At 42.6% G+C, this 16,957-nt stretch overlaps 1 protein-coding gene across 1 annotated transcript; it reads left to right on the top strand.

Annotated features, from left to right (window-relative positions):
* Positions 1–940: 940 nt before the first annotated feature.
* On the top strand, positions 941–8,457 carry LOC133219151 (fibrous sheath CABYR-binding protein-like). Its single transcript, XM_061366263.1, has 6 exons — positions 941–1,080; positions 2,614–2,754; positions 4,316–4,996; positions 6,259–6,402; positions 7,566–7,730; positions 8,441–8,457. The coding sequence occupies exons 1-6, from the start codon at positions 987–989 to the stop codon at positions 8,455–8,457; spliced, it is 1,242 nt and encodes a 413-aa protein (XP_061222247.1). The 5' UTR covers positions 941–986.
* The last annotated feature ends 8,500 nt before the right edge of the window (positions 8,458–16,957 follow it).

Genomic DNA, 16,957 nt, shown 5'->3' with positions numbered 1-16,957 from the left:
GTCTTCATGGCTAGAAATTAAATACACTGGATATTTTTCTACTAAGTGGTCCTCATTTTTGTGACTATTGGGGTTCAAGTGATTATTAACAAGAATTCATAGAAGCAGAAAGCAGAAGTGCAGTGATTTGCCTGTGCTTACTGTCTTATGCCTTGTTACAGTTATATATAGAGACATAATTTGCAACATGGTTTCTAAAGGTGAGCTGAGAGAGTTTACAAACTATCTGAACTGCTTGTGAGCAGAACAGAATAGTTTATTTTCCAAGTGTTGTACAGACTTTAAATTTTGGAGGGGAGTCATTAGGGCTGGTGTGATGATTAACAGCTGGCCTTTTATTTCATTAGCACCACATGAATCTATGATGGTACCTGAACAACCTTTCTTGGGGGCCCTGTATTCACCTGCAGAGGCTCTAGACCAGTCAGCCTTCATTGACTTGGATTCAACAGCAGAATTTCTGCAAGACAAAGAAGGCAAGAAACAGATGTTTTGTTTTTACTGTGTGTCTAGCTAGCTGGATTTGAAGGGCATGCAGCTGGAAAATCTTAGTTTACTAGTCCGAAAGAGTCTTGGTGGGGGAGTTGATACGTAAAATGAGTCAAGATTAGACACTCCTGTATTGGTAATGATGGCTCTTAGTTGTTTGGGAATGTTCTGAATGTTGGGAGATCACAGACTGGTTGAGGTTGAAATGAGACCTCTGAGGGTCATCTTGTCGGACCTCACCTCAGGCAGGGCCACTCAGAGCCAGTTGTCCAGAATAACTGAGGAAAGAACCTGCTCTGTGAGGTCTTGGTGGTTCTGACTGGGCCAGTGGTGGTTCTGCCTCTTCTCTGATGCAAGCTTTCACCAGCAATAGTCACAGAAGAACATGATGTTCTGTTACCATTCTTAAAGGGAGCTGGAAAGCTACCTGAGAATGAACTCACAAAACAGCGGTACCTTCAACTGAAAAAATTAAGCAGTGTCAGTGGCAGGACTAAATGTGTTTGCTTTCCACAGTGCCTGAAGAACACTGGATGGGAGTTCAGAGTGATGTGGAGGGACCAGATGCCTCTTTCTTTGTTGAGACACCAGGTAAAAGTAAAAAAATGACTTGATCTGCAGGAACTGTCCATAGAGAGTTTCTGAACAGCAGAAGCAGAGCTTCTCTCTTTGTCTGCCTTTTCAAGAAACACCAGGTTCTAGTGGAGTGAAGCAGGACCTTGTTTCTGGATCTCAAATCAATATAGAATAAATATGCATGTTTTGGAGAAATGTGACTTAAAAGCATTTTCTGGTTTAGTGCTGTGAGGGATAGGAGAACTCTTCATTGTGTAGGTTGTTTACTTCTAATTTAGAATAACAAATTTAATATATGCAGTTCCAAGCCCAATTGTGGGTAGATACTAGTGACATGCCCTTTCACAGGGTATATCATGTAGCAGGGCTTTAACGTGCTGAAAGCCTGCCCTTTTCATTGGTTTTGGGGAATTAAGTTAGCAGATGTAGAAGTGTGAAAAGCAATACATTCAGCAGAAAGCTCTGCAGATTCCAGACTGTGTCTCCATTTTGTGCGTCTCCATTACTTTAATTTCCAGTTGGGATGCGTATTCAAGCATTATTTGACAATAAAATAATAAATAGGATTAATAAAATTTGCTCTTGAAAAGAAACTTTTAAAATGGAACTTCACTTCTGTCAAGAATTCTAATTTGTATATGCACTGAGAGTCAAATCTGCTGACCTGAGTGATAAGTCAGAGCACTTGTATTCACTTCTTCAAAGGGTCAGTGCAGCTGAGGACACCAACAGACACTATTTTGGCTAATGCATAATCAACAGACTTTTAAACTAAATCCTAATTGAAAACCTGTATATTAAGTCCAATTATATTGGGGGTAGATTTAGATGGGCTACTAGGGAGAAGTTATTTCTTGTGAATATAACCTGAGGCATTGGCACAGGCTGCCCAGAGAAGCTGTGGCTGCCCCATCCCTGGCAGTGTTCAAAGCCAGGTTGGACGGGGCTTAGAGCAGCCTGGTCTAGTGGAAGGTGTCCCTGCCTGTGGGAGCAGGGTTAGAACTGAATAGTCCTTAAGGTCCCTTCCAACCCAAACCATTCCATGGTTCTGTGCTTCTGGTTGCAGTTAAATCTTTGAAGTTCCACTGTGTCATAATTCCATTGCAGTTGCATGTATATTATGATATTTGATCCATAATGGGATCTTTATTGCTGATTTTGGTGAACAAGTGAAGAAGAGAGTAGTTTGACATTGCTCCTAGGTGGAAATTGTTTCTGGAACTGGTGGCCCTACCTTGGGCACAGAGTAGAACTGGGATGCGTTGCAACTGAATGTTCCTGAACCGTGTTATGGCAGTTTCTTCTCTCAGGATACATGTGTTTTCCTAGTTAATTATCTGAAAATTGAGAACAAAAACTGATACTGTTTTTGTCCAAGCCAACTGGGATGCTGAGGTGGGGGAACTGAATCATTAGGGCTGCTGCTACAGGCAGCGCAGACCTGGCAGCACCCTGGGAGGGTGACTCACGTCCTAGCAACCCCAGAAGAGAAAGCTGCTTGCTAAGATCTTTCCGAGTGCTTAATTAAACTTCATTTTGCATGCCCAGTGCCCCCCACTGTGACAGAAGCAATGAACCAGAATTTCCCGGAAGGCCCTGCAGCAGTGGCTCCTGGTTTCCTTCCTACTGCGGTAACAGCATCCCCAGGAGAGGCCAAAGCTACTGATAGACCAAAAGGTTCATCATCAGGTAACACTGCTCCAGTCTAAACATTGGTGCTAGGTTTAGGCACTTTGTGAGCAAGCTATAGTGGTCAAAGACATTTTGACCACAGTCGGGGTTGCCCCACCTGAAGGAAACATAGCAAGGCATTCACAAATCCTGTTGGGACTGAATGTTTAATCTTCGCCACCCATAACACCTGAAGTGTGTTGGTGAGAAATAGCAAGTGTACTCAGCTTTTCAACTCATGTCTTCTGCACCAGTAACTGTTTTAATGATTCTTTCTCAAAATTTCAGCTCCAGAGAAATGTTAGTGTGTCAAGAATGTGGTTATACCATGAGTCTGGTGCTGTATATAAATACCTTAAAAATGTTTTGAGGAGAGTCTTTAAAACAGGCAGTTTTTAAGTTATTTAAGTACAGCATCAGACTAGTGGTACATTTTGCATCAGTCTTTGTCCAGTTTCTTTATGCTTTATTCCAGTCCTTCCCATGATTCACCAGGGAACATCCATACTATTTTTAATATCTATTACTTCTGTAAAATGACAATTTTTAAATTTTATTTTGGAAAAAATCATTATATCACTTTAAAAAATAAATAAACAAACTCAAATGAGAGCTAGTGCATAATGGATCTTTCTGGTTTTATCTAAATGGATCCTGAACTGCTACTTTAAAAAGCACTTTTCCCATTTTTCTTATTTCTTTCCTTTTTCAGTTTAAGTATCTAATTTAAGATTTAATATCTTTTCCGTTGTTTGGGGAGGATATTTTCAGATATGACTGAATCAATTAGTAGAAATATTTAAAAGTTTTTTGGGTTTCTTTTTTAAGCATCTACTCAGCATAATATCTGAGCTGTTCAGGTCACCATGCTGTATTATACAGAGTATGGGTTGAGCCTGGGGCTATTGAAATGAATAGATGCGGAAGAGAAATCTAATGCTTCTGATAATTTATGAAAACTTGCCTCTAGACAGCTAAAATATTCAAGTAAAATAGTCTGAAAAAACTCATTTAAGGGGATTTTATGAAAATGCTGACTTCAGTGCAGAGGCTTGCATTGTGAACTGACAAATGTTATTCTGAAACTCGTAGCTCAGTGGTCAGTAGACAGTATCTAAAAAGTTAACAAGGCCATATTCCATCGGAATATGCTGCTCCCAGTGGATCTGTCAGTGCCAGTCTCTCAGAGCTACATATCACCAGGTAATTTTTAAATGAAAACAGTGCTTCTGTTGGTTGATATATGTTAGGAGCAGACGGATGTCTAACACTGTAGTCAGGGATACAAAACAAAGCATGTGAGGCTGTAGTAGGAAAAACACTTGGGTGCACTGAGGAGTGTCAAAGACCACTACAACTTGAGTGCACTGATGTAAGGGGGGCAGTAAGTGATGCTGAAAGATGACAGACAGGGAGCAAAATCCCCATCTTCTCTAGTCATAAACCCCCACTGTTAGGTATTTACATTCTGTATTTTTGCATTGATTTCTGATCTGCGTTTCTGCAGCAGATGCAGGGTGTGTTCCTCTCTCAGATGTCATGTTTGTTTTCACTGAAAAGGCTGGGTCTGTTGTTGCAGGAGATGCCAAGCCTCCTCAAGCTCTGGATGCTGGATTTGCACCCACAGTTGAAGCCAACCCTTTTCAGGCTATGGATGTTGGGTTTGCTCCTGCGCCGGAAGTCGAGCCTCCTAATGCTATCAATGCATCTGCTCCAGTGGCAGACACCAGCTTCACCCCAGCAGATGCTATGTCCCATTACACTATGGATTTGGAGTTTGCCCCAGCAGAAGATGCAGGGTTTGCCCCAGCAGAAGATGCAGGGTTTGCCCCAGCAGAAGATGTGGAATCTCACAATGCTATGGATTTGGCATTTGCCCCAGCAGCAGATGTGGAATCTTACCATGCTATGGATGCAGCATTTGCCCCAGCAACAGATGTGGAATCTAACCATGCTGTGAATTTGGCATTTGCCCCAGCAGCAGATACTAAATCTCATCATGCTATGGATTCTGAATTTTCCCCAGGAGCACATGCAGAGTTTGCCCCTGAAGCAGAAATCAACCATCATCATGCTATGGATGCTGGGTTTGCTCCTGTAGCAGACACCAAGCCTCTTCCTGCCAAAGATTCTGGGTTTGCTTCTGCAGAAGCTAAGGCTACTACTGCAACGGACACCACAATTGCTGCTTCTGAAGAGCTGAGGACTTCTGAGTCTTCTCTTGAGCAAGACAAGTCACCTTTCTGCAAGCCTCCTGCAGGTGAGTTTGATTTGGCCTTGAAGTAGCATGGCAAGTGGTGTGAGAGTTTATGGTAACTTGGCGTAGCACTAGCAGCAACACTCCTGATAGCACGTAGTGATGGCTACACGGATGCACAATTGTCATAAGACTGTCAAATAAAACTTTTGGGTTTTTTTTTAACAGTTAAGATTATAATAAAATTCTAGGATAGTTTGGGTTAAAAGGAACCTTAAAAGATTCCTAATTCCAACCCACTGCCACAGGCAGGGACACCTTCCACCAGACCAGGTTGTTCAAAGCCCCATCCAGCCTGGCCTTGAACACTGCCAGGGATGGGGCAGCTGCAGCTTCTCTGGGCAACCTGTGCCAGTGATACTATGATATGACTTGCACAAAACATTGTAAGTAATGCTCAGTTTGGCTGTCAGGATACAGAGAAAGTACTTACGGAGGATTTTTCCCCTCATAAAATATAAGATTATTCTTGATTACTACTTTTTTTTTTTTTTTAAGACTTGGCATTTTTAGCAATGATGTCTGTTTTTCAAGACAGCCATAGTGACATTTTAATTCATCCCTGTCAGTACTTGTTTTGTATCACCGTCATCCTCGGCTGATACTGAAATCTCCACAGATCCTGCAGTGTTTTCCAATAAAGGTTCTTATCTCAGCACCAGTTTCTGAATAGACTGATAGGCTTTTTGGGTAATTTTGTGACATTTACTTGGAATGACTATAGGCATTGAAGTGGCAAGGCAGGCATTTTCATTTTTTCCATGTGGTGGACAATAGATTTGCTGTGCTACTTAGATTTCTCAAAGTGCACCATCGTTTCAGAGAGAAAATGACTTTCAACATGTAGCAAATAGTACTGGGCAGAGGCAGTATATGTGGACTGGTTGCAGGTTGTGTTGGAGTGAGATATTTTCTTTCTTACTTTTCAATATTTGTTGGTTTAATGATAGGAATAACTGTCAAAAGTTGGATGTTTTAACAGAAAACCTTACTAGAATGTAGTAACTGAGAAGCATAGGTGGGTGAATGAAAGAGTAAACACCAGACAATACAGGAAGGATATGCTTTAGCTGAGCACTTCGGCTTTCAGGAGAGGAGATCTGGTAGAAAGCGATCCTGAACAGCACATTTCCACTGTTTTGAAAGTGAGGAAAACCTTTGCTTCTTGGAATATAAGAATTAGGTGAGGAAGTGATTTTTATCTTGTTTAATCTGATCTAAATTAAAAATAAGATGACTTTTTATTCTTAAACGTTTGTTTCCAGAAACAACTGCAAATGCAGAACAAGAATTGAAAGCCCCAGAAGGCCAGGTTGATCTTTCAGAGCAAGCTAAAGTTGGCAAGCCGCCTCCAAGCAACCAGGAAGAGCATCTTCTGGAGCAGACAAACCATGTTTCAGAACCAGCAGGTGAGAAATGCAAACCACAGCATGAAACGCTATAAACTAATTCTGCCCCATTGCCTCTCATGTGAAGACAGGATGAGGGAGCTGAGCTTGTTCAGCCTGGAGAAGAGAAGACTCCAGGGAGACCTTAGAGCAGCTTCCAGTGCCTAAAGGGGATGACAAGAAAGCTGGAAGAGGGGCTTTTGACAAGGGTCTGTAGGAATAGGACAAAGGGGAATGGCTTTAAACTGACAGAGGGGAGATTGATATGAGATCTGAGGATGAAGTTCTTCCCTGTGGGGAGGTGAGGTCCTGACACAGGTTGCCCAGAGAAGCTGTGGCTGCCCCATCCCTGGCAGTGTTCAAGGCCAGGTTGGACGGGGCTTGGAGCCACCTGGTCTGGTGGAAGGTGTCCCTCTCTGGCAGGGGGTTGGAACAGGATGGTCCTTAAGGTCCCTTCCAAGCCAAACCATTCTAGGATTCTGATTCTTTCTCACAGACACTGGTCTCCTGTCCTTGTCAAGTTGAAAAGCAACAAAGCTTTAATTTCACAAAGGTTATTAGTGCGTGCTGACATGGGCAATTAGCATTTGAAATTACCATCATATAACTTTTCCTTTTCTTCCTCATCTGTAGTTGTGCCAATGTCTGTCATAGTTTTTATTTCTGTTTAAAATTTAAGTAATTACATCAATGTAATTATGTTTTACAAATTAAAATTTGTTCTAATTACATGTATCTAGTAATTTGGTAGTGTCTGTATGATTATATGCTAAGGTATATAGGAATGCTAGATGATTAGCATTAGAATTGAACTCCAGAGTGATAACGGAGTATATTCTGGAATTCAGCTCCAGTGGGAAGGTGGTATAGTCTGAATTTGATTGATTACAAGAAGGGGGGGTGGGAAGCCTTACCAGCAAACCCTCACCCTGTGCTTAAGCTGCAAGACGGTCTTTGCTTCATGTTTTACCTCCACCTTGGCATGTCTGCAAAATATGAAATTGCTGCTTGAAATGGCATTGTGAGGAGATAATATGTAGTAGACTATGATATCTTATAAACTTCACTTATGAAAAATAGAGTAAAACCTATACCTTTTCCCAGGGCTTGCTTTTAAACTGCAGGTTGCTGGTATTCCTAAGAACTGAAGCATTCTGTTCTTAATTTTTATATTTCTGTTCCAGTAGAAGCAAAAGAAGCTGTTGCACTAGAAAATAAAGACCTCCTTCCAGAAAAATCTGTTACCGCTGTGGATGTTACTGTTACAGAGAAACAAAAGGAGGAGGCAGAACACAACCATGTCCAACATGCAGAATCTCAGCAAGAAAAAACCCTGCAGGAGCCCACAGGTAGAATATAAATAATAGTTCAGTTTTAGAATGGAAATACTCTCTGTGAACTGTTCACCTTTTCACCTTTTCCTACTGACTGCGTTGCCACCTGAGCAAGCAGAAATCATTTTTTCACGAAGCAGCTGTGTGGTTCTCTGCATTCACTGGGGATCCTGCTTGCACTTTACCTCTTATCTCTGCCCTCTTAAAAACTCTTTTCCCCTCCACGTTCACCAGACTAATAGCCCAAATATTCTGCTGCTGGTACTTTTATCACTGGGACTGGCTTATTTCTGTTCTGCTGTAGAATTTAAAAGCTCACCATCATTTTGCCATTACCACTAGCTTTTTATGTTGGTATTAAAAAGGACCATTAATTCTTATTACAATATTCCCAGTGAAGACCTCCTTCCAAATTGAGTTTCGTAATTATCAAAGGAAATGTAATTTTTTTTTTCCTGGCCCATTAATGCAGCCTTTCCTAGCTGTTACTGCTTACACTTGTGACTGGAGGCTGATTTGTGGGCCAGGGCTAACTGACAAATAACTGATGCTCTCTTTAAAAACAGTGGCCTGTAGCTAAGAAAACCTAGTGTTGCTTATAATGGTGTACAGCAAATGACTTCTGTTACAGAGGTTCTGCCCTCCACTGCTTCCACCCTGGGTACTTTGGGAGACTTGGCACTTTCGCTCCCCCTTCCCCATTATGCCCGTTCTCTCTTCCCTAGTCTCATCTTTCCACTAAACTTCTATTTTCATATTATGGAAGGATGCCAGCTAGAGATATAAAAAGTGTATCTGTTATCTTGTCTTGCTAAGACAAAATGGGTCCTTAATGCATCTTTAAAAAGCAATAGCATGTCCTTACAAGAACTGCTGCTTTTTGGTGGTGTAAGAGCATGTATTGAGAATTATGTATTTTTAAATTGCATTGACGTATTTACTGGTAGCAGTTTAAATAGGTTTTGCGTGTAAATGTCTATCCCAGCCCTACTGAGGTGGCTTTAGAATTAGTGTGGTATCAGTGCTGGAAAATTCTGCATATATGACTGTATGGAGTGTTTTAGCTGGCTAAAATCACATATTGAGTGTATTTAATTTTTTTATAAAGCAAATAGTCTCTTTGATGTTTGAGCAGGCTTCCTGTATTCCAGGTCTTCCTACTGCACAAATAAGGCAAGCTAACAAATCGAGTGAACGCAGGTTTGGCAGAGCAAAACCTGCACCAGTGCCTATTACAGATGTACCAGAGGAACGTCTAATAGGTCTCTCACAACAGAAGAGCACTGACCCAAAAGTAGACCCCTATTCTGTAGTGGAAATTGGATGTGTGGCTGGAACATCCCCTCGCACTAGGGTTTCACATAAAAAGGCAACTGAGCAGCCATCCAGTGTGCTCTCAGAGTTTGTGGAAAGCTGCAGAGATCTACCAAGGGAGAGCTGGGATTTGGAAGGCTCTCTGGCCATTGTGAAGAAAAAGAAAAAGAAACCAAAACAAAAGAGAAACCAGCTGCCAAGAACAATGGAGTTCTGGGATGAAAATGGAACAGTGTCAAAAGCTCCTAGAAATTCTCCATTTGCTGTGGAATTGCAAAAGCCAGATGTCTGTCCCGTAATGCCTGCCGAAGCCCGCACGGAGCAGTCAGTTGCCTCAGGAAACAGAGCTTCAGAGATGCCAAAGCATGCTAAAAAAATAACTGGAAGTCATATCCTGGATGAGCAAAATGCCTTTTTGGTGCCAGCACCAGGACAGAAGGCCCCAAAAACCAATGTGCCGTTAGAATCGGTGTTGGATGCAAAAAATAGAGAGATCATGAAAACAGAAGAAATGAGAGATGACAGTTTGATGTTCCAATCTAAAGGCAAAAGAAAAGAGGTTCTCTTGGAGCAGCTAGGGAAGACTAAGGTGGAGGAATCTGTTACAGCAAAGGGGCCAACCAAGGCCACGGAAAGAGATTTTCTTGATAAAAATGAGGAGTATAGGGAGTTAAAATGCTCTGGCCTGACACCATCTCCTTCAGAAGCACTAAATGTAAGCAAAGTAGAAACTTCTTTGGAGACCAGACCTTCAGAATTGCTTCTTTCTGACAGAAATAAGGAGGCTAAATCCACATCCCCCAGGAATGAGGCATTCAGTGACCCTGTCCATTGTGAGGTTCAGACCTCCAGCAGGTCGCTGGAAGCAGCAGCAAAGAAAAGAGGTACTTGTGAAAAAAGCAAAGGGGTTGAAAACGAACCCTTCAAACAGCCCGCCCTTCCAGAGGCTGTGGGCCTGTTGGAAAAGCTTCCTAGTGAGCCAAAGGCAGCTGATGAAACTAAAACAGTGTCCCCCAGTAAGTGCATGGCTGTTGACTTTTGTACTTCAGAGGGAGATTTGAAGCTCCCAACAGATACTACAGAAATTCTTGTTGCACCATTAGTTGTACCGAACCCCAAGGAAGTTACTGCTTTGCAAAACAGAAAGGCTGATAGTTTTTCAGAGCAGCCATTTATTCTGTCAGCGAAGTCTGATGCAGCCAAACATCCCACCTCCACTGAATCAGTGGAAGGAATGACGGGAGCAAGTTCCCCTGATAAAAACAAAGGGAAAGGATTTATTGCATTAGAGCAGCAGGCTGGAAGAGATCCTGATATTACACGTGGGATGGACAGACCTAAAAAAAAGCGTGGTGAAGGGAAGGTAAAAAAAATCAAAAGCTTCTCTGAGCAGGTGATGTTTTCAGAGGATGTAAGCAGACTAAATGATGGAATGAGGATAGATGAGACTAGAAAAGATACAAGTTACCCTGATAAAGGTAGAGGTTTTGCTGCTGGAGGACATCCATCAGTAAGCATTGCACATTCTTATCCTGCAGACAAGCCCAAAAAAAGAGGTAGTGATGGAAGAAGCAAAAAAGGTGAACGAAGTTTTTTCCAGCAGCCTTTTCTTGAGAGTAAGATGGACCCGAGTAGCTTTCCTGATCTAACGGATAAAACTGAGGAGGTTAGTGTTAGTGATAAAGGCAGAGAGAGGGTCTGGGTTACTGCTGAGTGTTTTCAAGGGAATATATCAGATATAAGTAAAATGCAAAGGCCAATTGAACTGGGAACAGAGGAGCCTAAAGAAAATGTTGGGAATAAGGAAATAGCCAAATTAGGTGCTTTAGACCAACCATTCCTGCTGGAGAGTAGGAGAGTGGAAGCGGAGCATCTTGTTATGGCTGACATGATCAGCAAAACAGAAGAGGTAGATTTGATTAACAAAGGCAAGGAAGCTGGAATAACTTCTGAATCAATGGTAAGGAATACTAATGCACTGCTGGTGGCAGACAAACCTAGAAAGAGGAGCAGTGAGGGGAAAAGGAAAAAACCTGAAAAAAGTCCTTTGAGGCAGGCAGCTCTCCAGGATGCTGGGGTGGAAACAAGCAATTTTCCAAGCAAAGAGAAGGTGGCTGGAAGCACAAAAGAAATCACCTTTGACAAAGATAAGGTGTCCGGTTTTGAAAGAGAACTTGAGCTGGAGAATCTGTCAGGTATAACCAAAGAGGTGTTGGCAAAGCCTGGAATACAGGGTGGTGATAGAAAAAGTTTCTCAAATCAGCCAATTCTTTCAGGTCATAAAATAGAGACACCAGAGCCAGAAACAGTCAACACTAAAGAAACTTGGCCCATGAATAAAGGTAAGGAAGTAGATACAGCTGAACCTCAGCCAGAGTGCATGTCAGATGCAGCTGTGGTGCACAGTCTGACCAGGGGACTGGTGATGGACAAGCCTAAGAAAAAAAGTAGAGATGTGAAAGGCAAAAAGGATGAAAGTAGTCTTGAGCACTCTGTGCTGAGTCCAGGTAACATCCCTGTGGTAGGTGAAGAGTTGGGAAACATTAAAAAAACTCAGCCTTTTGATAAAGGCAAAGAGACTAATTCCAGTGCATTAGCCAGTCTGCTAGGTGACTTGACTGGTACTACTGAAGTACAAGTTCCTACTGTACCTCTGGAGCCAGAAAAATCACACACAAGTAGTAAAGAGAAATGCAAAAAGACAGAGGCTAACTTTCAGCAGCCATTCCTTCTGGGAAGTAAAGCAGGTGCAGAGATGTTTCCTCCTCATGATGTGGGGATAACCGACAAATTTGAAGCAGGAAGTCCCTCTCCTTGCAGCAGTGGTGGGGAGCTGCCTGACCTAGAGCACCCAACAGTGGCAGATCGCACTGTGACTGCAGTTACTGATAGATCTAAAAAGAGGGGTCATGATGGAAGTAGTAAAAAGGCTAAAAATGCCTCTGAACAGCCTGTTCTTCTAGAGACAAAACCAATCAGGAGTGAAGTACAGCCTCCTGTGGGATCTGAGATGGCATATGGAATGGAAGCCATGGATTTTGTAGATGAAAATAGAAATATTAAAAACTTCCCCATTGACCCTCAGATGGTTTGGAATAATAAAGGCAATGACTTGGAATCCTTTGCTCAGACTGCAGGGACTGCCTCTGATACCACTGGCAGTGTTTCTTCTGGCTTCCCAAAGCAGACTGATGAGGGTGCAAGAAGTAAGGGGCTTCCTCCTCTGGAAGCAATAGCAGAGAAAAGCAGCAAAGAGCCTGGACCTGGTGCTAAGGAAGAGATACAGAAATCTTGTGAGCAGCCAATCAATCTGGGGCACAAAGAGCCTGGAAAAGAGGTTTCAAAGAAAGATGGTGCAACCAAGGAGGTTGGTTCCCAGGATGGCAGTGAGGCAGGTAAACCCCTTTCTTTGGATCAGTCAGTTAAACAGGGCATTAAGTCAAAGAAGGACGAAGTTCCCCTTTCTCCTGTGGCACAAGTGGATGATAAAGAAATAACAACCGTTGATAAAAAGCACAACACTGACAACACTTCCTCAGCCCTTCCTCAGCAGATGGAAGATTCAGAAAGTAGACAAGCTCCTGTAAGTGCCAAAGGGGCAGAGAAACTAGAGGTAACCGTCTCTTCTAGAGAGAAGGCTCCAGAACCTGTAGGGGTACCGGAGAGCAGAGCAGAAGCAGCTGTGTCGCAGGTTGTGGCAGAAGCGCCAGCGGAGAGTAAACCTGAAGAGCCTAAGTTGGATGGAGGCAAGAAGAGTGAGCAGAGCTCGCCAAAGTGCTCGAGCAGTTCAGGCAGTGAAGTGATGGAAACAGAAGCTGATGATTTAAATCTGGCAGCTGCCCAAACAACCAAACTAAGTCCTGAAGATAACAATAAAGGTCACTCTCAGCTTGCAGAAGGGGATGCTTCTCAGGATGGGGAAGCCCATCTAAAGGATGCCCTGGCATTGAAGTCTGAAGTAGATACACCTCAAGACACAACTAAAGAAAAGGAAGGAGAGTGTGAACAAAAAGTTGTGAAGGAGGCAAAGAAAGAGAGAGTTAAAGCAGCAGAACAGATAAAAAGCTACATGAGACCCACAAAGTCAAGAGGGGTGCCAGCTCTGCCAGCCAGGTCTGCTGCACCAGACAGAGAGAAACAAAAGCAGCTGAAACCCACTGGTATGGGCCGGCAGAAGCAAGAAAAAGGTGTGTGTTTGCCGTTTGAGCTAGCAGCAGTAATCCAGACGGCTTGCCTGCAAGACCTTGCTGTTTGTCAGTGCGTTGGCATGAATACATAACCGTTAATCCTATGTGGCACAAGCAAGTGTGGCATGACTGGGGTTTTGGCTGATCTTAAAAGGCTGTTGGTTCTGCTTGCCTGTCTCACAGTGCTAATTCCCCAAATTCAAAGGATTGACAGTTCAATCTAAATACCAGAACTTTTGATTATTTTTTTTAATTATTCGTTCAGATTTGATTTTACATACATATTGTCAAATACTTAAGTAAACTTGCACTTTTTAATGTTATGTTGCATTAGCTTCTTGTCATCTGAGAGTGAAGGTGACCATCTGTGGTGCAGCAGTGAATCACTTGCGATCACTGAACAGCACTGTATGTCACTGGCAAGCAGGGAACCGAGTATCTTGGTGGTAGGAAATGTTCTCTATCGCTGTCGTGTTGCAGGGTTTGGTTTTAATCCTACTTCAGGCTAACTACAACCATCTACTTTTCCTCTTGCCATTGGTTAAGGACTGTATCTTAAACTACCTTGAACTACTACATCTACAAATGTGCTTCCTTCTAGAATAATAATCTCTACTAAAGTGAAGTTGTAACAGAACAATAGCAGGACTAATACAAATTTTAAGACTTATCTCTGTTGAGATTATGAATGGGCTGGTAAGTGTTTTGGACCATTTACCTTGGCTGTTTTCCAGGGAATGAGATTCCTGTACTAATAGGAAATGAGATGGAATTAATTTAATATAATTTAATGAAGTTTATAGGAATTTTGAAATGGGAAACTCTAATATGGATAGAGATGAAATAAGAAATGTTCTTGTACTTCTCATTCTAAACCTTCTTCAGAAAGAACAGGCATCTTCTCTGTGAATTCCAGTCTGCTGAGAATGCCTGGGGAAGTTTATCCGTGCCCTTAGGTGCTCTTAGTTTTTTGCCTTGTCATCAGGCATGCAAGTTTGTTGCTGTTCTATTTCCGTGGAGTTCCTTGCTGCCAGTTTGCATGATGCAGCCACTAACTTAACAGACGTAGAACTCAAGTGCGCCTTAACATGCTGGTCAGGTTTTTGAGAGGTTTTGTAATTTTAATGAGTGTTGCGTAACCTGAAGTAGTTCTATTTTGGTGGAAGTGGTGTTCTCTGCATGAACTTGTGCCTGCAGAAGTGATGCTCTTTGGTGCATGACGGTACAAAATAAAGGGGAAACTAAAGGCAGCATCTTTACAAAAGACCCCAAACGTTTCTTTAAAGCCTTTCCATTGTCTGCCAGAAGTCTTGATTTTCCTTCACTAACTGCTGTATTATATAAGGGAGCAGAATTTTAGTGGCAGATCCATGCAAAAAAGGTAAAGTTCCTCCTGAATGTTTTGCACAGGTAACTTATGTATGGAGTTGAAAGATTCCTGGTTCAGAGTAGTACTTCAGCATCTGAGTAAGTTGGTTCATGCTTCGCATCTGTAAGTTTGCACTGGGCTTCAATGATAGTCTATTGATTTCATTCTTTCAGCACTTCATAGGCCCAACAAATGTTGGATCTATGTTGAAACTTTGAATGACTGAGCTTGTTCTGGAAATGTTGGTTGACATGTTCCTATGGCAGTTTAAATCCAAATGCTGCTGAGGAGTGCTAGCCACAGAGCTGGCCCCTAGCATTGCCTTGGGCAGCTTCACGGTGACTGCACAACATCTGGGCTGAGTGACAAAGCGTAAGTTGCTGTGGAGAAGCAGGGCAACAGATTTACTCTGCCATCCAGATATGTTACCAAGGCTTGTCTCTCTTTCCATCCACTGCCCAACTCATAACAAAGCAGCTGTTCAGTGAGTTGCAAAACTGAATCCCTAAGTTGGCACAACTGGTGTGGAAGTGCCTTAGGCTGGATCTGAGGATGAAACAGTGAATTCATGCATCAGCTAAACACAAGTCAAAACCAGAAGTCGATGAAGGGAAAGGTGTTGAGATTCCAGACCATGAACGTGCTTGTTTACTGCACAGAGGAGCTGAAGGGATCCGGGAGATCATTATTATAATTCAGATTTTCACTAAGCTGATGGAGCCGTGGACTGTACAGGCCTTGCGTGCCTGTTCATCCTTCTTCAAATGTTCAAATGTTAAGGTAACATTTGACTGCTCTAAGGTTTTATGTTTTTACCTGTCACCAGAACTTGGCCACCACTGCATCTGTATTGGTCAGGTAGGACTGTGACCTTCAGACTTTGCAACACTTCCTTTCCGCCCATATATGTGTTATTTACCTTTCCCCTGGTGATCGACTGTCAGAATAATGCATATAGGTATTTTGAAGGATCTTCTGCTGACGTTTAGGAAATAAAATCTCTTCAGCCAGGCTCCCATGTCTCACACTGTGTGTTCTAGAATAAGAGGATGGCTTTCCTAAATGCATCGGCTCCTGTGCGTACTGCTAAAATAGGTGCGAGCTTTGTGATACAGCCCCCTTGGGAGTCATGGCAACTGTGATGCTGCAGATTTGTCTCGCTGACAGAAGTTGTATGTATCTCTTGGAAATTAGGCCTGCAAACTTCTGTAATTTTTTTTTTTTCTAATTTTGACTTTGCAGCTTAAAGTTAAGAAATGCTGGATGTAAGGGCTGTTCATGAAATTTGAATTTAATCCTTTATCCATCTTTCGGATTTATTTCAGCTTCTCATTTTTATTGTTGCCATTGTAAGAACTGCCCCAGATTCTTCTGGAAAATTACTTTATGCCTTTTAATGTCAGGAGGCAGCTGAGATGATAACCACGTCAGACATTATCAGCCTTTAAAATGCAACTGAGCCTTTATGCTACTTCTTCTATGGAATTAAAACTAAAATTGGGAATTCTGTCTAAAAAGAAGGGTCCTAAAAGTCATGCTTCCAAGCAGGTGCTCTTGGCTGATGTGGGGCTGGGGATCTAATGATGAGAAATGGTTAACAGAGGAAAGGTTTTCTGTCACCCATGTTGAGCCATTTGATTTGAATTTATTGCTAGCATCCTCTTCCTATTACTCCTCAAGTTGTATTTCATAGAATCCTTGAATTGTCTGGGTTGAAAGGGACCTTAAAGCTCATCCAGTTCCAACCCCCTGCCACAGGCAGGGACACTTTCCACCAGACCAGGTGGCTCGAAGCCCTGTCCAACCTGGCCTTGGTGGGTTGGGATGGGGCAGCCACAGATTCTGTGGGCAACCTGTGCCAGGGCCTCACCACCCTCACAGGGAAGAAATTCCTCACATCTCATCTCAATCTCCCTTCTGTCAGTTTAAAGCCATTCCCCTTTGTCCTGTCCCTAAGGGCCCTTGTAAAAAAAGTAACAGCAGTTTCAACAATGAGACCTTCAGAAGATTCTTTTCTTTCTCCAATCTGTCATTAATGATTATTCTGTTAAAAAAAAAAGAAGTTTCAGTTCTTGGGGTTCTGTAACTTCTGGTTCTGATCTGCATTGCTGTTCAGGAAGGTGTCATCTTCACATATGTCTGTTACAGTGATGTTCTGGTACTTAATGCTGCTGTAGCTTCGGTGCTGGCAGAGTGAAGCTCCTATTGCATGACCATGCTGTGGTCTATACGGTTTTGCTTCTGGATTGTTTTCCCAAGCATGGAATGGAGGGGCCTCCTAAAGTGGTTGTCTGATGTTTAGTTTCCCCTCTTTCGTCAGTACAATCTCTGTTGTTGCCTGCTGTGGGCATCCTGCCAGCACCCACCCTTCC

Source organism: Neopsephotus bourkii, unplaced genomic scaffold, assembly GCF_033783945.1.
Source record: "Neopsephotus bourkii isolate Nb327-2 ecotype Australia unplaced genomic scaffold, CSIRO-AGI_Nbou_v1 NB_122, whole genome shotgun sequence".
NCBI lineage: Eukaryota > Metazoa > Chordata > Aves > Psittaciformes > Psittacidae > Neopsephotus > Neopsephotus bourkii.
This window is presented reverse-complemented; position numbering and strand designations above follow the sequence as displayed.